At 32.9% G+C, this 23,332-nt stretch overlaps 1 protein-coding gene across 1 annotated transcript in view; it reads left to right on the forward strand.

The window, feature by feature from the left end:
• Positions 1 to 6,178, forward strand: part of LOC145297647 (uncharacterized) — a 40,796-nt gene extending 34,618 nt beyond the window's left edge. The window contains exons 6-7 of the mRNA XM_080143784.1: positions 2,362 to 2,479; positions 5,808 to 6,178. Of these exons, the coding sequence (XP_079999910.1) occupies positions 2,362 to 2,479; positions 5,808 to 6,059 (370 nt within the window). The 3' untranslated portion in view covers positions 6,060 to 6,178. The remainder of the gene's footprint in view (positions 1 to 2,361; positions 2,480 to 5,807) is intronic.
• Positions 6,179 to 23,332: the final 17,154 nt, after the last annotated feature.

Here is a 23,332-nt window from a genome sequence, read left to right on the forward strand (position 1 = left end):
CTTTCTCTCTCGCTCTCTCTCTTTCTCTCTCTCTCTTTCTCTCTCTCTCTTTCTCTCTCGCTCTCTCTCTTTCTCTCTCTCTCTCTCGCTCTCTCTCTCTTTCTCTCTCGCTCTCTCTCTCTTTCTCTCTCGCTCTCTCTCGCTCTCTCGCTCTCTCTCTTTCTCTCTCGCTCTCTCTCTCTCTCTTTCTCTCTCTCTTTCTCTCTCTCTTTCTCTCTCTCTCTCTCTCTTTCTCTCTCGCTCTCTCTCTTTCTCTCTCTCTCTCTCGCTCTCTCTCTTTCTCTCTCGCTCTTTCTCTCTTTCTCTCTCGCTCTTTCTCTCTCGTTCTCTCTCGCTCTCTCTCTCGCTCTCTCTTCTCTCTCTCTTCTCTCTCTCTTTTCTCTCTCTCTTCTATCTCTCTCTCTTTTCTCTCACCTCTCTCTTTTCTCTTTTCTTTCTCTTTTCTCTTTTCTCTCTCTTTTCTCTTTTCTCTCTCTTTTCTCTCTCTTTTCTCTCTCTTTTCTCTTTTCTCTCTCTTTTCTCTTTTCTCTCTCTCTCTTTTCTCTCTCTCTCCTTTCTCTCTCTCTCTTCTCTCTCTCTCTTTTCTCCTCTCTCTCTTTTCTCCCCTCTCTCTTTTCTCCCCTCTCTCTTTTCTCCTCTCTCTCTTTTCTCCTCTCTCTCTTTTCTCCTCTCTCTCTTTTCTCCTCTCTCTCTTTTCTCCTCTCTCTTTTCTCTCTCTCTTTCTTTCTTTCTTTTTCTTTCTCACTCTCCTGCTCATTTTTCTCTGCTCTTTTATCTCTCACGCTCTTTCTCTTTTTTTGTCTGTCTCTCAGTTTCTCCTGCTCTCTTGCACTCTCTCTTACTTTCTACTACTCTCTCACTATTTTTTTGTGTATGATCTTGTAAATTTGTGTGAGGTATGGTCTCTACCAAAATCCTGTCTATTTGTGTATGTGTGTGTGTACACTTATATTTTCAAGATGTCCTGCATGATTGTAACTAGGAATCTCATAAAATTACTATTTTTTTCCCTTGTTTAGCAATCGAACGTTTTCTGATATTAGGCAAACTCACTCTCAAGTTTCTGTGGTTCTTCCAAATTTAATTTGCTAACCAACCTTTCGGTGAATTTAGGATATTCATGCTTCTGCAACAATGTATCTAAGAGAATACATGTTTCACATGACCATATCAACATGATGCTATCATTCTTAAGGTGACCTTGATGCTGACCAAGTGTAGTGTTTTCAGCAAATCCTCTGACCAAATACGATAATAGATGCTCAATATTAGAAATGAAGGGATAAATTGATACTAGAACTTCAGATTAAGTTTACATATGTGTAATGATATAGTAATTATGGATTAATTGTATACAAGGATTTTTACTGATGTTAAATTCTTAGAACTGGTATGAATATGTTATCTTTTATTTCTAAATTGTCATATATACATATGTACATAAGTTTGTAATAGCTGTCAAAATCAATGAAAATAAGAAATTACACCCTTAATCTAGATTAAATTTTTTTTTTTTTCGTCTGCAAGTTTTTCTGGGAAGATTCTATTAATTTTCTGATTGAGATTCAGCCTGGAGTCCCGGTCAGAAATGTTAGTCGAAATGTTGGTTGATCTGCATAGGCTCCTCGTAATGTAATATATACTCAATCTTGTTTACAAAAAATAAATAAAAATAAAAAAATAAATGGAGTCATGACAAATCAAGGGATACTATTATTATATAGAAAGGCTGGAAAAAAGGCAGAAAAAAAGTTTTTGGTATTTAATAAGCAAAAGACAATTGGACTAAAACCATAAAGGTATTAAACAACAAAAAAAAAAAATCAATTCAATTGAAAGAAAACAACTAGCGGTAATTTTCAACTGATCCATTTTCAAGAGTAAAGCGTCTGAATAACGTTTGAAATGAAACCTTAATTGCTAACTAAATTGTCATTAAAATCGAATGGAGTTGAGGAAAAAAAAAAAACTAAGCAAATATTGCCAATATTGCAAGGGAAACCGGAGGGGTAATCATTATTTGCAGATAAGTGCAGACAAAAAAATTATATATATTGATAAAATAGAGGAAAATTTATATCTGCACATGCAGAGCGATAAGGAGGTTCTGATGCATCTATTTGTTTTATAAACTCTTGAGTAGCTGTTTTTATTATTTTGCTGTTTGTACATTTAATAGTTATGATCAAAAACTTTTTAATCATCTTGTGTTTGTATTTTGAGGGCTGCATGAAGCAAACCAGTGAACATAGGACAAAAACATTTTCACTGCATCAAATAAAAAAAATTGCCTGATTGTAAATAAATTCAATGAGATAATCTGTTAATTAATTCTCTTCCATAACATTTTTTTTTTCTTAGGGTGATTCTCTTAACTGTGATATCCTGCTGGTCTGGAATGATGTTATTTCTATTTAAAACAGCACAGAATCTTGAATATTTAATCGAAACCAATGTTTTCAAATTGAATGAGATTATGGTACGTATCACGGCTTATGTAGTTGACAATGTTTCTGAAATGAGGTATTATTTATGTTTTTGGCTGTTATCTTCATCTTGGGTTGTTTAACTCGCCTGACTTTTTGTGGGTTACCGAAGTTGAAAAATACTCTCTTGTTGCAATAGCTAAATAAACAACAACAACAAAAAATTAATTGTACTATATGTTTATGATGCAATCATTAAGAACAGTTATATATTTGCATCCCAGAAGAAATCGAAACTACATTGTGAAAGCAAAGGTTAAAGAATATAAAATAATATCAGAGGAAATAATAAAATCATAAAAAAGCAATACTTGAATCTGAACATTCAACAAGCCATCAATACCAAAAGAAATTTGAATTAGGGACACACTACATACCAATTCTATTGAGATGCTTTAAAAGCCAAAAAATGTGGGCATAATAAAGACATTTACAGAGGGAACAAAGTATGTGGGAAGTGCGATAAATATGAACCAAACCACATGGAGAGTGAAGACAAAACATTTAAATCATGAAAACTATCATGAAGAACATCTTACCTATTCAAAAATGTCCAATATATATATATATATATATATATATATATATATAAAATGACCTTGTCTGTCTGAGGAATGGTTTCTACCAAACTCTCTAGTCAATTTTTTGTCTACACTTGAAACTTGATATATAGGGGATTTGGATCTGTGCAACAAATTCAATTTGGTTTTTAGTCTATAAAGATAACTAAAGGGTCAAAATTGAAACTTGGTATGTGCAAATATACATTTATAGGTTAAATGTTATTTTTTTTAACTTTTTACATATGTACGGATGTGCCTTAGAGGGTAATGAATAAGGCTAGAGAGCTGTTTTGGCTTTGATTCTAGCCCAAATTATTATTTTTTTTTTTTACTTTTGAAATTACTACTATATATTGGATACAATATAATAATTGGTACTTGTACAGTTTAATCAAGACATTAAAAAATGAAAATATCGAAAAATTTTTAAATTGTATGATTCCGTTATGGAATAAAGTTCTCCGAAAACGAAAAAAAAATTTCATCAAGTAGTTTTTTTTTTTTTTTTTTTTTTTTTAATTTTTTTTTTTTTTTTTTTTTTTACAGCGAAAAAACAATTTATGATACCGAGCAAAAAGTTAGATTTTTAGGAAGAAAAGCTAGTATTAAAGATGGGGAGGGAGTGTCGGCACTTTAACTGGAGTTATCTCCCCATGGTGTTTCTAAAATTCAAACAAAAAGTCCAAGATGTCTGCCTTCAACGCGCTCTCATAAAAACGTGTTTTTCCGCTGTAAAAAAAAACAAAACTACTCAAATTAAGCAAAATTTTTTTTTAGATCTTCAGTTCAAAACGGATACATACAATATAACCTTTTTTCGATATTTTCATTTTTTAATGTTTTGATTAAACTGTACAAGTACCTAATAATTGATATAGAATATTGGTTAATCTATCTATATATCTATAAAAGGGAAAAATGTGTGTGTGTGTGTGTGTGTGTGTGTGTGTGTGTGTGTGTGTGTGTGTGTACACTTCCCTACTTAATAACTCTATCAATTTTCGGTCTACAGACATGAGATTTGACATAAGGGGTATTGTGATTTGGGGAAATTCTTTTTAATCGGTTTTCGGATAGAAATTTGGCTGTTAAGGAGTCAAAGTTCAACGATTTGACCTTTTGAGAACTCTACTAAACTCTTTTGGGTCTAAACCCTTGAAATTTTAGATATAGGTTACTTGGACATGAATCTAACTTTATAATTTGATTTGAGCTCAAAACAACAAATCGGCCAATTTTTGAAATTTTACATAAAGTGTATTCAGACATAGGGCAAGCTGTTTAATGTTTTTTTTTTTTCTGAAAATTTAGCTTCCAAAGGGGTCAAAGTTCAAAAGATTTTACCTTTGCGATCTCTAGCAAACTATTAAGCCAATTTTGGATCTAAACATTTGAATTTTTACATAAAGTGTATTCAGACATGTTTAATCAGTTGGGCAAAAATTTGGCTGGCAAGAAGTCAAAGTTTACAGAGTTGACCTTTGCAGACTCTACCAAACTCCTCCACCAATTTGGGGGTCTAAACACTTAAAATTTTAGATCCCAAAACAAATGTTAAGGGGTCAAAATTGGGGTTAAACTTAAAAAAAAAAAATTTGACATCTGCTGTCTCTAACAACTTTTCTCTATGGTAGTTAAGGAAGCCTATTATAGAGAAAGGCATTACCGTACATATTCACGCCTTTTAATATATTCATATGCACATAAAGTTATGAATAGTACATAGGGCCTGAGCAAAGTCGGGCGGAATTGCAAGTATATCTATAAAAGTGAAATTGTTTGTGTGTATATTTCCCTACCAAACTACTCTACCAATTTTCAGTCTACAGACTCGAGATTTGAAATAAGGGGTATTGAGATTTGGGAAAATCTTTGTAATCGGTTTTTGGCTAGAAATTTGGCTGCCAAGGAGTCAAAGGTCAATGATTTGACCTTTGAAAACTCTACCAAACTCCTCTGCCAATTTTGGATCTAAACACGTGAAATTTTAGATGTAGGTTACTTGAACATGAATCAAACTTTTTAATTTGATTGAGCCCAAAATAATAAATGTTAAGGGGTCAAAATTGGAGTCAAAGTTAAAAAAAAATTTGACCTCTCTGCGGTCTCTACCATATTACTCAGCCAATTTTTGGTTTAAACATTTGAAATTTTACATAAAGTGAATTCAGACATAGGGCAAGCTTTTTAATTGGTTTTTGGCTGAAAATTTGGCTGCCAAGTGGTCCAAGTTGAAAGAGTTGACTTTTGCAGACTCTACCAAACTCCTTCGCCAGTTTTGGGTCTAAACACTTGAAATTTTAGATGTAGGTTACCGTAACTTTTTAATATGTATATGTGTATGCACATAAAGTTATGAACAGTACATAAGGTCCAAGCAAAGCTGAGCTGAACTGCTAGTTAAATAAAAAGTTAAAAGTACATTCTGCTTGTTCTTGCTGAACACTTAGGAAATTTTTGTGAAAAATTAGGGTTACAGAGAACCTTTGTCGAGATACTTTGAATGAATAAATGTTTTTAAATCTGGAGTGTGTTAATTCTCATTTAAAAAAATTCAAAAACATTTGTTTAAATTTTTGTATAAATATTTTTTAGGATTTTAATTAAGATTTTTTTCTTTTTAAATTAAAATATATTTTTCATTTAAATTTAAATCTTTTAAATTTAAAAAGAATTTTTTTTTTTGTTTTTTTTTTTGAGAAAATACTTTATGAAATTTAGTTATTTCTTCAATTTATAAAATATTTTTATCTTTCAGGGAAATGTTCTCATGACAAAATTTGAGACAGATTATTTTCAGAAAGTTTTGCAGTACTGGCAAACCCGGTGCCTTCCACCTTCTACCCATGGTACCATAAGCATCTTTGGGACTTTTTCATTACATGACATTAAAATCTATCTCCAGTACTACAGCATCCCACTTCTGACGATCATTCTTTCACCTGTAATTCAACTCATCTTGGCTTTATGTTCTCTTTACAAGACTCCGAAATACAATGCAAAAACATAATTCAACAGGGTAAATAGCCAATCATATTTGGCAACTTCGTTATAGACTTTTAATACATTTATTCAATCAATTGTCTGAAAAGGATTGATGATAAACAATAAAATTTTTGTACATTTTTGTTTAGTTGTCCAGAATATTAGAGTTAAAAAGCAAAAAAAAAAAAAAAAATGTATGATGTACATACTCCTTGATGGAATGACATCGTATTCCAAAAATTATGTAAATCGATCAAGTAGGTAACTAAAATCAAATTTTATAAGTAAACAAAGGGGACTGTCTCTCACCACCATTTTGAAGAAACAAGGGCAGATAACTCCACGATAATTAAAACTTGCTAAATCAGCTTTGTAATACCTATGATTTCCCATTAATCGCTTAAAATAGTTTAAAAATGATTTTCTTTATAAAAAAAGGAAAGAAAAATAAAGCTACTTGATCAATTTGTGTGACGTTTTTGAATATGATCTTGTCAATCCATCACGGGTACTTTATAGGAAAATTTTCGGCAACCACTTTTGTTTTTTTACTTCGGCTTAGTATCAGTTCCGCACATAATTGTTAAATCATTGTAAATTGTTGTATACAGATATGATGGCATCTGATTGGTTGTTATTAATCATAACATGATTATTATGAGTACAGAGATTTATTTTTTATTTTTCTGTTTTCTTTTTGTTTGTTTTTTTTAAATAGGTCATGAAAATTAATAAAAAATTGAATAATTTACTTGAATTGCAGTCAAATAAATTTTTTAAATCTTTTAATATCTTACCTAAATAGTTTTTTAAATTTACTCTACAAATAATTGGAAATTAGTCCTCGCGCGAAAGAGCAGGACACAAAATGTTTTAAATAATAATAGAATAACAAAAACTTTCGCTGGCGAGGACTACTATTGACTGTAACCAGTTATACAGTCCTTTTGAAATTTTCATCTCTATTTTTCTTATGTACTGAATATTTGTTAATGGAACCTATATGAAATATGTTCCTTATTAAATTTTAAAGATTTTTTATTCTGAAAAAAGTTAAAAAAAAAATTTAATCTAAAAAAAGTTATTTTAAAGTTTTTTTGTTTTTTTTACATAGGCATCACCACTTATCAAGGCCAAGAGGCCACTCGAGGATAAGGGTTAAAGGTTGTACAGTAGAAATTAGACAATTAGTAATTGTTAATTGAAATTCTGTAAATTTGTTAACTTATATAGAACGGTTCATCAAAAACTTGTTTACGTTAGACTTGAAGACAACCATATTGTAGACAGCTGGAAAGCAGGAAAACGGAAGATAATTCCACAGGCGTGCTGTTCTAAGAAAGAAGCTTTGTTCATGGAATTTACGTTTAGGTTTAGGCACAGATAAAGAGTGGGGGAAATTATTGATAGTGTTTTCTGCTAGACGGGTGTTTCTTGTGAAAGTCTGGCGAGTGGGGGGGGGGACCATAGATTGGAGCTCAGCCAACACCTGCCATGGAAATAACGATAAAGCAGAGACAAACTCGCAACATCTCTTCTATGAGAAAGAGGTTGCAGGGAAGAGAAAAGGACATCCCCTATGAGACTACGAAGTCTATTTTGAACTCTATTAAAGCAGGATAAGTCCTTTCTAGCAGCTCCTGCCCAGATGTGGCAACAGTACTCCACTGTTGGACATACCTGGCTCTTTTATAGATAGAGAATTGCATCAGCAGTGAGATATCTACTGGATCGATAGAAGGATCCCACCATTTTCCCAGCGGCCTTGGCAACGGATTTAATGTATTTGTTCTATTATAATGTAATGTACATTTTGTTGCAATTTAAAAACATTATCTTTCATCTAGCAATTAATGATTTAGATATAAAATTTTCAATGATTTTTTAAAAAAGTGCAACAGAATGTACATTACATAAAATAAATTCAAGGTAATTTTTTGATTCAAATTAAATTTTTATACCAGACTTTGTATGTAAAATTTATAAAAGTGCACTTTGTAAGATAAATAAATTTCAAGTTGAATCTTGTACCTTTATTTTTAAAGCCTATAGTAAAAAGATTTTGTTTAACAATTTTCATGCCTTGGATGAAATGCTTTTCTAACTTGTAAGAATAAGCCTACAACCTGAATATAAAAAAGAAAGTGATGTTTCTGAATTTTTCAAACAAGGATTGATAATAAATACAGTAGAATCCTGGGATACGGTGACCCTAGGATATGTTTTTTTTTCAGGTTATGATGTAGAATGTTTTTTCCTATCCCTGGTTATGGTGTTATTTATAATGTTGTTTGATTATATACATGTGTATTATATACTATACTGTATTTTGTTACTAATTTTTAATGCCGTATCCCAAGGTTTTACTGAGTGTATTATTTGGAACATTTGGACTTTTGTTCTCATCTTGAGTATTATTCCCATAATGTTTCTGTCAATATAACCTTCAACCTTCTTTAGATGTATATTGACAATTGTTTTTATTGGTGAATGGTGGAAAGGATGATTTTTTTTTTTTCAAACTATAGTCATTAGTATTCAAAATGTGAGAATAATACTCAAAATGAAAACAGTAGACAGAACAATTCAAATAATACATATTATCAATCCGCATCTCTAAAATTCGGAAACATATCAAATCTGTATTGACCCAAATTAATATAAGTGAAAAAAAAAAATTGGAATTTTCAACACTTGTTTCTGTTTCATAAAAATATCACACATTCAGAATCATAACGATTATGGTTTGTTGGAAAAAGAACAAAATCATCTTCATTCATCAAGATACACCAGAAAGTTGGAGCTTATATCAACTGAAACTTGAACTCCCCACATAAGAACATCCGTTTCAACAATCCTAATACTATATATATATAAAAAATGGTTTCTAATAAATAATATAAGGGTTAAATGCAAAAAAAATAATTGGTTTTTATTTCTAATTCAACTTTCGTGTAAAAAAAAAAAAAAAAAAAAAAAAAAGGGGGGAAAAAAAAAAATTTATAATTTTTTTTAAGGCATACATACTCATCGGGTCATGGAAATGTCATATTCCAAAAATTATGCCAATTGATGAAGTAATTTTATTTTTATCAAATAAAATCATAAAATCATTTTTTAATTATTTAAAACAATTAATATGAAATTGGTAGCACTACAAGGCTGATCTCACTAGTTTGAATTTTTATTTTATTTTTTTAAGAAGGTGATGTGAGATGATCCCTTTTTTTTTTTTTTTTTTACTAATTAAATTTGATTTTCTTAGTTAAGAATAAGACTATTTCATCAATTAATGATATTTGAAATATGCCATCTTCATTCCTTGACGGGTACATACATCATAAAGATTTTATGTATTTTTTTTTTCTAATTAGATTAAATTCTAAGTAAGAATCAAAAAATATTTTTACTAGTGTTACATGATGATTTTGCCCCCAATGCTATCATTAATAAAATTCAAGATTCTCTCTTTCACCCCACAAAATTTGGTACAAATAAAATTCAGTCTGTCTGACTTGTCTATCAAGTTTTAGTTATGAATATCGAACAGTCTTTATTTTATGGCAATTCAATGATATTCCAACACTTTGATTGTTTGATAAGTAGATACGATTTTGAATGGGCTACGCACTCACTGGATGTTAACCCCTCCACAGTTTTGGTCCACCGACAAAGGAGGGCTTGGACCTAGTAATTCACTCCTGTTTATTTGTTTGTATTTTTCTCAGTAACCACGTCTTGGATTTTTTTGAAATTTTGCAGAAATATTAGTCAGTTACTTAGTGACAGTAAAATTTTGCCAGAACGGATTTTCCAAGATAACTCCGGTTGCTCCCACCCCCGGGGTACATAAGGGTAAAATTGGTCATCCGTTCATTTGTTTGCACTTTTCTCAGAAACTACACATTGGATTCTTTTGAAATTTTGCACAAACATTAGTTATGGTGAAAGTAAATGATCAGTTTGTTATCTGTAGTTATCTCAAAGAAAATGTCTACTACTGCGATGGTTGGTCCTTGCTGTCGCCATTCCCTTAAATTTTGCAAGCAAACATCTATGTTGGCCATATACATGTCCATGTGTTGCGTTGTGTGCACTCAGTCTATATAACTGCGTGGACAAAATGGTCGCCGGACAAGTTTACCGACGAGTGTATATTTTGAATGACAACTAAAAGACTCGACTGTTTACAAAAGAATTCGAGTTTATTTTCAACAATCTTTCTTTACACTTTTGTCGGTTGTCATTGACTCCACTAGCGAGGAGAGAGGTGTTGTTAGAGATAGGTGGCGGGGGGGGGGGGTGTTGACAGATGACAGGCTCGTTCTCTCCGCGTCGGCCGCTACTCTCTTTTTAAAAACCAAAACATCTTTGTTTATATTGATATCGGTCACGTTTCTCTAGCCCAGCTGCGAATGTCTCTGCATTCCGATCTGGTTATAAAATATTTGTTGATGTTATTATTTTCGATTGTAGGCCAATTTCCTTTTGTTTGTTTGGCCTTGAAACATAACCGCGTTCCAAAATGTGTGTCACTAGCTCAGGTGACGCTCGTGCAACATTCCATGTTGTCATGGTTGAAACGTGACCCTCATATCATGTTCTTGGCTTGCCTCTCCGATTTCTTCAGCCTGTCCCCTTATTATACAACACATGTACTCCTTTAGCTCCTGATAATCCATAACAGGCTGAACCTTCTGTTTGTTTTCCTGCAGTACAGCCATGAGGGAGATAAGACTCTTTGAGGGACAGTTTGTCCTCTGGATATGGCAGCAGCTAGCCATTATCGATTCACATTGGCAGTTCCTGATCATATTCCTCTCAAATGTGTATTGGGGCTGATTATTCTGCAAGTTTATTTTTTAACATAATTGGAGGTTGGTCACCAGCCCATTTCCAGGACAAGATGTGATCCAATTCTGTGTTTTCTTTTCATACTTCGGTAATGATGATGGGCGCCAAAAATTGGATCTGCTGTACATGGTATTCCAATCATGCAAACGATCACAACCAGCAATGTACCATTTACAAGAGTTTTTGAGATGAGGTTGCCGCTGAATTCTTGCTCTCACCCTGCTCATTTCCTGGACAAAATCAGGCAATATGCCCATGTCACTGACATTGGTAACGTGATGATTCTTTAGGGCTTGACACAAGCACCTTTAACGATCTCACGATCCAGTAGACAATTGTTTGCCCTATGATTAGGTCCATCACATTTATAACCCACAGGAGAGTATTCATCTCCTTAGATGTGCATTGTGCTGACCATGCACCTACTACAGCCTGCTCTAACTCCAGTGCAGTTCTTTAAAATGGGGCCAGTGCATGTCAGCATGTGCAACAGATCTAAGTTCTCCATCTGGGATGATGCTTGTAATAGTTCTTCCGCATGTTCAGGCAATTCAGCAATGAATGTACATTGCAGGCACTGATCTGATATGCCGACAAACAGGACCATAAGCCTGGATAATTCTACCAATTTCTATCCCACCCTGTCTTAAGTCCGATATTAAAAGCCACTGCTGCTATTCAAAGCATACACAAGGTCAACAATATTTTTTTGTTTTAACTTATTTTAACATGTTTTCCTTACAAATAAATGTAATTTAACCCCGTTGATTAAAAAAAACTAATATAAATATACAATATATAACTATAATCATATTTATAACCATATTTACTGCTTTTAGTAGTGCTCCTGTGGGTTCTAATGATTTTTTTTTTTTTTTTTCAGACCTTACTTAAAAAATATTTTCTCTTCAAGGAGGAGGAGAGTAGAAACTTGGTATTAGTAGTGCTTTTAGTACGGCCACCTTAATTTTAATTACTGCTTGCAGTAGTGCTCTGGAGGCTTCCTGAGTTTTATTTTTTTCACTCATCACTTAAAAAAATGTTTTCTTAAGACAATAAAAGACTATAATCTCAAAATCACTTTTTATTTTGAACATTTTTCCGTCTTACCCTTTAAGGGCCAAGGAGTAGACTAGTACTATTTAAAAAATAGTGCGGGTCGTTAAATGCAAAAACACATTTTAAAAAGTTGTAAATAAATAAATAAATAAATAAAAAATAATGAGGCGGGGGGAGGCGAACTTTCTCAAAGTGAAAAGTTGCAAAAAAAAAAAATAAAGAAAACAAAATAGTGAATGGGAGGGGGAGTTGTGCTGAAGGAACCAACGTCAAATTGGGGCTTTAAATCAGTTCTGAGAATGAAGATCGATTTACTAAAACGTATGTGAAACTGAACCCCGATCCAAATCTTTAAATATTGATTTTTTTTTTTCATTTTTTTTTTTTTTATTATCTGGTAACTTCGTTCCCAATAATCTGCACAAATAGTTGAAAAAAATATGAGAAAGAACAAATTGTAAGGGGGTGCCAATTGTTCATGATGTGCACCTACATATTTTTAAAAAATATTTTCTTTACCTAAGTTGTATGTGATTAAAACTAGAACTTGATTTAAAAAAAACAACTTTTTTGTGTCCAAAATTATTTATTTACGATTATTTTGTTTGTATTTTTCGTTGCAAGTTGGAATTGTTTTCAAACAAAAAATAAAGCAAATATGTTTTTCTAATGTAAAAAAAAAAAACAAAACAAAACTACTTCATCAATTTACATATTTAAAAAAACAGTTTTTTTTTTTTTTTTTTTTTTTTTTTACGACCTAACCCAGCGTAGTTTACCTCCTAAAAAGAAATCAAAATCTACTTTGTTTTGGCTAATATGTCTCAACAGCCTTTAAAGAACATATAAAAGAAGGAATTTTTTTTTTTTAGATAATTAAAATTGAATATTTTAGTGTGAGAGATCACTGCCCTATATAAATTTAACATGAAACGAGACCTCCCACTTCTTGGCAATATAGCAAGACATATAATTGTTATATTTTCATTATTATTATTATTATTCTTGTTGTTATATTATTGTTATTGTTGTTGTTATTATTCGTTGTTAGGACTTATTAAAAGTGACTCTTAGAGAGTCTTATTAAGAGAGATGTTGCGTTCTGTGTTCGTGTTATGAAGAGATTCATATATATAAAATGTTCATACTTAGAAGTGTAGTGAGGAGACAGTGTTGAGACAGTCTTAATGTTCACATTGTAGATATGAGATGTAGAGACATTTTGTATGTGAAGACATTTTAAAACACAGGATATATAAGACATATAATGACAATTTCACTTCACCTTTTGGTAGAATTATAACACAAAGATGACGTTTATAAAAACACATGATGGGTTTATTTCTTCTTCGACCGGTCGTGGTTTTCTTAGTCAGGAATTCAAAGTTTTACATTCTATGTTTCAAAGGTGATCGTCTCGCTTCCAGACGTTCGACTCCCATCTCTCATCTCCAGACTGTCGTCTCTCGTCCTCAGACTCTCTCTCTCTCTCTCTCTCTCTCTCTCTCTCTCTGACTCTCTCTGCTTAACTCTAAAGTTTCTAACTATATCGAGAACTTCCCATTGTCCATGACGTCATACACATGTTAAAATATGTGTCTTCTTTCACGTGTTCTGGAAATGCGTGTCCAAAACTTTTTCCTTTGTTTACAAAAGGAATTTTAACCTATATTCCCAGTAACCTATATTTCCAATATGTTAAAAACATGTTTATTAAATTATCTTATAGTTGCATTCTTCAATTGAATTTCATAACAGAATTGACAAATGCACATTCTTTTCTTAAAACTATTTTATCTCTAAGCTAAACAATGGTTTGTTTTTACATTCCATTTGCTAATTCTCTCTCGTAATCTATTTCTAAACCTAAATTACGAGGTTCGAATTTCGTCTATTCTATTTCATTTTCATTTTAACTAAATCTCTCTATTTTTATACTTACATGAAAAGGGGACAGCCCTTATCATGTAACATAATCATTAGCATCTTGTTTCATGAATGAGTCTAATTATTGCTTGACTCATCTTTTTGAACTCGAGGTGGAGATTCCGTCATAGAGCTTAAATTTATTTGTTAGATTGCAGAAAAGATTCTATGGGTGAGATATTTTTTGAGGGTAGAGGGGGGAGGTAGTGCACGCTTCATAAAGAACGCATTCTGCATTTAAGCTTTCTTCAATTTGTAATAAAATCGCACCAATTTTTCCATACAAGTGATAATAATTGAGTGTAAAGGTTGAAGCGAAGAGAAAACAGAAAAAAATTTTTTTCTCCAAAACTAGTCAAATCGACATTGAAATCTCTGTGTCCCGGTTTATTTGACGGATCAAAGGAGAAAATGAAAAATGGTACTTTATAGGAATAGGTATCCACAAAAGTTTCAGTACTATTATTAGCATTTAAAAAAAATTCTTTGCTAAGAAAATATTTAACGAAAAAAAAAAACTGTTTCGTTTCTTGCATTTATATGTCCTCTATGCTGTTTTGGTACTTCACAATTAGAAAAGAACCATTTTTTAAAAACCTAACCTTAAATTAACCTTGCCCGGGTGTTTGGAGGTGTGTGTTGAGCGGGCGAAAAAAAAAAAGTGGTAGTAGGCAGGCAGGCTTGAACCCATACCGCAAATGAGGAAAAGAACGGGGGGGGGGGGAAGTGTGGTGTCTTTGCTGTTGTGTCCATCGCCAAACTGGAAGTAGCTAGTAAATCGAAAAGAGGAGATGATTTTTGAAAATATCAGTGAAAAAAGCGACCCCTCCCTGTAGAAAAGTGCCCAGTTGAGGGTGAAGGAATTAATGTTTTTAGCCAATTTTTCGATATTTGTCATCCGAAAGGTCGAGCTTCAAAACTATACTGATTTTATAAAAATCCGTTGCCTCAGTCAAAAGTTTTAGGCAGACATACATGCATACATTTAAACAGACAGGTGAGATTTATATTATAGAAGATAAATATTGTTTCATTGCAGAAAAGATGGTGAATTTTATTCACGATTTCACTCACAAGTGACTTTTTTTTGTCTAGCAATTTAAACTTAAAACATAGAAATGTGTTTTTATGTAGACTCTGCAATCCTGTAATGAAGGAACAAAACTTCTCTTTAACACCGAAATGAACACTGACAAATTTTAGCACCTTCGTTCTTTTAGCTGGCAAAAATTCAACTGCATATCTCCCTCAATTTGTCCTTCTTAATGTAGTTGTTTTCAGCAGGCCAATGAATGCTACCTATAAAAAAGTCTAATTACAAATACAAATTATTTTTTTCCACTGAAAATTAAGTGCCTAATGCGTTAAATGGCCCATTGTTACAGTAGGTAACCTTTAATCCTCCTATGAATAAGTTAAAAAATAAAGAGTAAAGTTACACAAGAACTTTATTACATTATCACGTCAACAAGGGTTACAGAAATGGGAATAGAGTATGAACCTCATTAGACCATGACATACTAAAATACAAAATATAAAATACTAGCTAAATACTTCTCGTCAGAAGAGAAGTCGGCATTATACAAATATAAGGGTAAAAACATCAACATTAAAAACATTCAGATTAGAAATGTAAAAAACATTCAGATTAGAAATGTAAAAAATGTGTGTATGGGGGTAATATCATGGAGACAAAAGCGAGAAGTGCAAGAAGGAAAAATAAATTTAAAAATTTTTTAATTTTTTAAATAAAATTTAAGTTGACAAAATTTTTGGAAATTTTAGAGAATTTAAACATTTTTTTAAAAATTTATAGCTATTTTTTTTTTTAAATAACCTGAAAGAAAATATAATATATTATAGAATAGAAATAAAATAAGACAAATTAAGTACAGAAAAAATAAAATTAATGTTTAAAACAACTCAAATTCTTGAAGGATAATTCAGTGGGGAAATAGGTGTTCTCCAAAATAAAATGAAACGAAAGTTAATATACAATTAAGTTGTATGGATTATTCTACATATTCTGTGAGTGTTTGAAGATGAAATCTTTCACATTTGTGATTCAGATGTCTGGTATCAGTGATAAAATTGTTTCACTGGTTTTTGGCTAGTTTGAAATAGTTGTAACGAATATTGAACAGATTGTTGTTCATCGAAAATGTCCATTAAGATCGTAATGGTTTCGGTGAAGGTCAAATCAGAAAGTTGTTTAGGCAAAATAAAATTTACAAACCGTTCATTTTCCTTTATGCTTAGTCTCCGGACAAGTAAACGTTTTTTTCCAATTATCTTGATGATGAGAAGTTCATGGTGAAAAGCGTTCTTCCATCGTAAAAACTATGAATTGAAAGTGCATCTGGTTTTAGGGTTTTAGGTAAATTAACATGAGAGTTAATCAGTTTTGAATTTGAGTTTTTCCAAATGCCCCCGTCTCTCCATGTTAAGAATGGCTTTCTAAATTCTTGCAAGTTTGAATTATTTGGAATTATCATCCTTGTCCTTCAAACTATTTGTAAAATGGCATTGAAAGATCATTGGTCCTAGTTTAGCCATGAAATTTGATTTTCTTTTTTTAAAATATCAACGTGACAAAGTTCTTGTAGTTTTTAATTTTTAAATTCAGATGAACATATCTCGGCTCAAACAAAAATTTACTGATCGAAATAATCACCATCAGAATCAATACACTTTTGCCAACACAAAACAAGTGTATTTATGCCAGAAATGGAAAAATCTTGTGTTCTGGTAACGATGAAGTCACTGAAGGCATTTTTGATATTGCTTGGGTTTTTGCTGCATTTCTCACGCAGAAAGTTGCCGAGATGCTTTAAAAAATGGTAGTCAGTAGGTGAGAGGTTTGGAGAGTATGGCGGATTAGGCAGAGTTTCATGGACCAATTCATTTAATTTCTACAGGGTTGGTTTAGCAATGTGCGGTCGGGTATGGAAATGGAGGAGGATTAGACATTTTCCATTGACTAATGCTACGTGTTGTTGAAGTTTCTGATGCTTTTCATCCATTTGTTAACAGTACTTCTCTGCCGTAATGGTTTCGCCTGCATTCAAAAACCTGTAATGGATGAGACCAGTCGCAGATCACCAAACAGTCAGCATGACCTTCTTTTAGTGCAACTCTGGCTTTGGGAAGTGTTGTGAAGCTTTGTCAGTGTTTAACCACAGAGCTGAGCTTGTTTTCATAAAAAAACCCACTTTTTATCGGGCCCTTCTCATTGAGTAAAAGAAGAGATGACACTGCATAGCGTTTATTTTGGTTGTAGTTTAATTCATGAGACACCCATTTATCAAGTGTTATGCCTTTTCAATATCTCTCAAATGGTTGGAAATCATCTTATATGTTACGTATAATTCAGAAGCAAGTTCTCGAACAGTTGTGTGTAGATTAGCTTCGATTAAGGTTTTTGATTGTTGTCAACATCTGATGGCCAACCATTACACTCATCATCTTCAAAACTCTCATTGCGTCACAAAATTTCTTAAAGCACCATTGTGCTGTACATTTAGTAGTGGTTCCTGGGCCAAACGCTTCATTGATATTATGAGCTGTATCAGCAGCTTTTCGGCCTAACTTGCATTGAAATAAGAAAATTGTGCGAATTTGCTTTTTTTTTCCATCTTGTATTCTACGTACTGAAAAGAAGACATAATTGTTTTAAAACGATTGAAATTTTAACGATTAGATAGAACGAAAAACGCTCTTTAAAATGGTATATAAAGTAAAGGTATTATAACAAAAACTTATTTGGAAATACATTATTTGAAATCAAAATAAAAAATTCTGCAAGAACTTACACGTCCACCTTATAAAACTACATGATTTTTGGTGTGCAATATTTTCTTTTTTGTCATATATACATAGCATATAACATTATCATATGGATTTTTCATTGCCTTTCATCTGTCACATCAATGTATGATTCTGTTCTGACAGAAGCATATCTTTAATTTGGTTCACCCCACCCTTTTTTCTTCTTTGCATTATTCCCTTTACAGAAGTGATATTGCTAGTCTCAGTCTTTTCTATAAATACTATTATAGCACATGCTCTTCAGAACTGTCTCAACTATTCCCTGCTTTTTTTTGTTCCAGCTCATTTGACTCGTTAATCTAATGGTCTTTTCAAATTCATTGTTTTGCTTCTTTGGTATGATACAGTTTCCTATTTTAGTAGTGTATTCCCCAAAATGACAAGCTTGTGGAGCTCTCTTACTGTTAACTGTTTCCTCCAATGAAGAGCTTTGGTCTTTTCACGATTAAGGTTAATACGTTACCTCCTATGTTTGCGATAATCATCTTTCATCCTTTTTAATTTCTTATATCACAAATATTTAAACAACCATTTCATCTGTTTTCATCAATGTTGTGCTAATTTGAACAAAGTTGACTTTGGCAGGAGTAAATCGCTTAATTTTTAGTCTTTTTTTAAAATCCATTCAGTGATAGCTTAGATAGTAACGACAAAGGCTGAAGTGCTGAATGTTTTAGTTTTCATTCCAGCTGATGGCACCGAAGTTATTTTTTTTAAAACTTTTGAAATCATTACTATATATATTATGCACAATCATTACTATATATATATTATGTACAATCATTACTATATATATTATGTACAATATAATAATCAATACGAAATGTGCATAAATTAAAATATTCTATTCAAGCATATTTTACAATCTAGCGGGCGACCTGCTAGTAAGTAAATTTGAGGAGGAGGAGGATTGTTGTTGTTGTTGTTGATGATGATGATTCTAGCCGTGTTTATCAGCTTATTATTATGTATTCACTAGGAGGTCATTATTAGTGTGATGTTCCCTGGACTCTGAGTAACAACAAGTCTCCCCGATCACTAGTACTCTTCACCTCCTTCGATAACCTTTGTAGATGAATTAATGTTATTGATTCCTTGTTGGCAACAACCATTGGTCTTCCTTAGGACTTAAATAATAATAAGCCTCTCTAAGGTCCCAGACCCCTATGCATTGTTCCAGTGGAGGTCTTATTTGTGCTCTCTCTCCACGATCTTTTGATCCTTCACAGGTATTTTGTGTGGCATCGGCCAAGCCTGATTCTGATTATTATTATTATTATTATTATTATTATACGTCTTTGTTCTGCCCACAACCCCCACCCCCACCCCCACCCCCACCCCCGTCACCATCTCCATTCTCACTTATTTTACAATGCCCCCTTTTCTTTCTCCCATAACGATTACAGAATGTCATCAAACAATCTTAAAACCTCTTACAACTTTCTCCATTTCGGCGTTCTCTTACCCTTATTTAGCATTGAACGCAACCGGATGAAAAAGCAGATTTGCAAGTCATTTTGCCGACGTTGTCCATCGTAGACAAATCCATCAATCACCCAGCCTCTTCCCTCACCTGCCTACTCCTCCCTCCCGCGTCTTGTACGTAAGTGGTGTTTGATCACGTCGTGTACAGCCATAGGAATTAGAATTTGAATGCATCAGTTTGTTTCTGGACGTAGTTGCATGTTGGAATTGTCGAACCAAGGGCCAAATATGGCCACCTGCAAAGAGAAGTCGTCAAAGAATCAACATTTAATAAGGTAAATGTTTTGATTTATATTTAAAAATTTTTTTTATCATTTTGTTTTTACTGGGATGGAGCATCCTACCAGATGCCAGATATTGACCCCTACTTTAAACACTCCAACCGAGAGATATTTTTTAGATTTTAATTGTCTCTTTAAATGCAATTGTTTGCATTTCCCTTGCGCTTAGTTCACCGGGTATATTCGCTAGGTAGTTTTTAATAATTCTTTTTCATGACTCAGGTTGATCTTGTAATAACTGGAATGATGGAAATCTTAAGATTCCAGTTTCTTTTCCTATCATAAATAAAATCTTGATATTCTCCCTCTCACCTCTGTTTAAGCCAGCATCATTAGCAACACTGACTTCAACTAGGGTTGCTACTTTTTCCCTCTTGTTGCATATCACTATGCCAGGTTTAAACGCTTCTCCTGCTAGGTACGTAGCTTACTAGCTGTAGTAGAATGAGCTTTTTTTTCATTTACTTTCTTTGAAGATTGTAATGCTGGGTATGCGGCAGCCAAACCAGTTGCCAACATTGCCCTGCTTTTTATTGAAACCAACCGAGAGCTCTTTTTAGTATCCGCGCTGTTCCCTTAAGTGTAATTGTTTGGATTTCTTTTGCACTTGGTTCATCAGGAATATTATTTAGGTACGATTCAGATTCTTCTTCATAAGCCCTGTAGCACCTATAATAACTGGTATGATTGATATCTCCCTAAGATTCCAGTTTCTTTTCATATCATATATACGAGACCTTGATATTTGGCCTGTTTCTCCCTTTCAGCTCTGTTCAGACCTCCATCATTAGGGACACTCACTTCAACCAAGGTTGCCACTCACTCTAACTTATTCCATATAACTATGTGAGGTTTACCTCCAGTAGGATGATATGTATGTGTATTATGCACGTGCACTCACAAACACAGCACATACACATACATAGATTCACAGGCACAATGTGTTTATGTGATTGCATATATATATATATATATATATATATATATATATATATGCGGTGATCAGCAAGACATGCAAATTAGTCGTACATGCTTATGTGTAGTCGGTAAAATTGCAGTTTAGGTAGCTGTTGAGAAATCGTAAATAATAATTTAAAAAATAAATAAATGACTTATACCAACCGCAGTAGAATTAAATTATCTACCGACTTGTATACTTGTAAAGTGCTGAAACTGTTTTTTTTTTTTTTTATTTCAAAATTTATTTTCAATGTTCGTGTGGTTTATTGCCAAACTAAAATCAAAATTGCTGACCACCTTAGGCCTTTGGTTAAATTCATGCTGAAAAGATAGTAAATAAATACTTACTCAACATTAACCTTAAGTTCGGGTAGTAAGTTTCTAAAAAAAACAAAAACAAAAAAAGAAAAGAAAAGAAAACTCTCATGAAGTCATACTTATCACCTTCCATGTTTCTTATGTACATGCGATCACAGAAATAAAATTCTGAAAAAAAAAAAAAAAAATAGTTTTCACACTTTTAAATGGGCCGATAGAGAATTTTATTCTATTTCATTTGTTAAAAATTATTTTTTGTTTATATTTTCTCTTTACGATTTCTCGGCTTTTAACAAAACTGCAATTTTAACGTGTGGTCTCCTATTTATTCAACCCACCCGGCAACGAGAGCAAAGTTAGGCACAAGGTCTGTTTTTTAATGTGTAGAATCCTCCCTCTACCCCCCCCCCCAATAAAGAGAAATGCTAGATAAAAAAAAAATAAAATTGTTCCAGGCCAGGAAAGTTTCTACTCATCAGACTGAAAACTAAACAGATACTACACTTTGAATTATTTATTTGCGAAAATGGTAAGCAGATTTTACATAGTTAGCACAGGAACCTCAAAAGGATGCGGAGCATGAGTGAGTAGCAGGGGAGAAGCGTTGATTATCTTTTATCTATCCTACTCTTAACTAAATACATTTTTGACCCATTCGTCCAAGCTTCCGACTTGTTTGCATCCCCACGAGGTCAGTGTTAAGCACAAGATTGGCTTTTAGTGTGGAAGAAATCACCCCCCCCTCTAAATAATAAGGTGCATTCTAGATTGGAGCAAAAATAAAAGTTACCTCAGTTTAGGAGGATTTCTTTTTCACGGACCAAGGACTCAGACGAAACACATTACATAAACAGATGTTCCTAAAAAGCATCTGTGTGATTTGTTTCATTAGCAAATATTCTCATTTTCAATTTCACACACACTCTATCTATCTATCTATCTATCTATCTATCTATCTATCCCCCCTCTCTCTGTGTATATTTTAAAAACAATATATTATATATAACTAGTAGGACCCTGAAACCACATTCCCCAGTGGAATCATGCCCCCCCCCCGCCCACTGCTGTAAAAAATTAAAGTACGGTTGTTGTTGTTGTTGTTATTGTTGCCCAACCCACCAACATTTTGGAATAGACACTCCTAAACTTCTCATGTTAAATACGGCTTTCGGAATTGACACCCCCAATCTCCCTATGTTAAAAACGGTTTTTGGAATAGATACCCTCAACCTTCCCCATGTTAAAAATGGCTATCAGAATAGACACCCCATTTTGTGAGGGGAGGGGATTGTCAAAATATTTGCCCCAAATTTAACCTTGATAATCGTTGTCAGAATACCCACTCGCAAATACTATAAACCAACAAAAAAATTGAGGGATGGTAGTGTCGGTAGGATAGAAATAGATTTGTTCCTTTTGTGTGCATACAAATCTGGCGGTTACTGATTTAAAGTGCATAATACAGGTATTTACATCTGAAAAACGATTTGTATCTGCCAAATATTAATGAGATTTTATCAGCATAGTCGAAAACCTATAAAAGTCATCATTTTAAAGAAAAGTATGAAGGTGGAGGTAAGGTAAAAATTTACCTAAAAAAAAACATAAACAAAGGTAATGTATGTGCAGTGTCATCTCGAAAACTACTTGTATATGTCAAATATAAGTGAGATTTTCTTAATCAGCATAGTCGAAAACCTATTCGGACCAGAAAAGTAACATTATTGAAATGTAGCTATTTGTAAGAAAATATGTAAGTAATTTAAATCAGCCACATTAAAACTAAGTATAAAAAGTATTTAAAAAAAGATTTAAAAATAAACGCCTCGATAAGAAAACAAAAATTAGCATCTTGTAAATTTTGCTAAGCTGCTCTGAAAGTGAAAAATAAACAATGGTACCCATATATATATTTTTTAAGGGTTTGTTTTTGTTTGGGGGGGGGGGGTAGTGGCGTGTTGTTAATGTGAGCATAGGTAAGTGTAAGTTTATTAGTATTTAATTTTCTGTTCATGAGCGGTTATTATGTTTGTATTTGGTTTATTTTTTGTAAAACGATAGCTTCGAGAGTACTGTAGAGAGTGCTGCTATGTTTGAAAAGTTCTGGAGCATTCGTTTAGGGAGATTTTGGAATAAGCGAATTGTCAGCTCCCATGAGAATGGGTGGAATTTGAGAAGGGAGAATTTATTATTTTTTAATTGAGAAATGGAATGATTATTTAATGTCTATTAGTTTATGATCCAGTTACGAAGGGTTCAAGCGCAATATCTGTAGAATGTATATATTTCCTCCCGGTCTTGACTGGTGGCGGTAGGAGGACTTAATATTTAGGGTGAAAAATAGGAACTACTTTCTCTAAGGATGTTGCGATTGCGATGTTGTTGCATTTAAGGTGAAATGTAGGATTTTATTATAACGATTAAATGTATATAACATGTTGTTTTAAAGTTACATAAGATAGTGGCTAATAGTTTAGGCATAATAAATTAGTATATGGCATCTGTTGTTGCAAACCTCGAGTACTTTGGTCCAGAGAGGAATTTCTGCAGTTAAAATATGATATGCTAGCAGGACCCATTAACCAGC

This window comes from Euprymna scolopes, chromosome 18 (assembly GCF_053919585.1).
Source record: "Euprymna scolopes isolate OS-2025 chromosome 18, ASM5391958v1, whole genome shotgun sequence".
NCBI lineage: Eukaryota > Metazoa > Mollusca > Cephalopoda > Sepiida > Sepiolidae > Euprymna > Euprymna scolopes.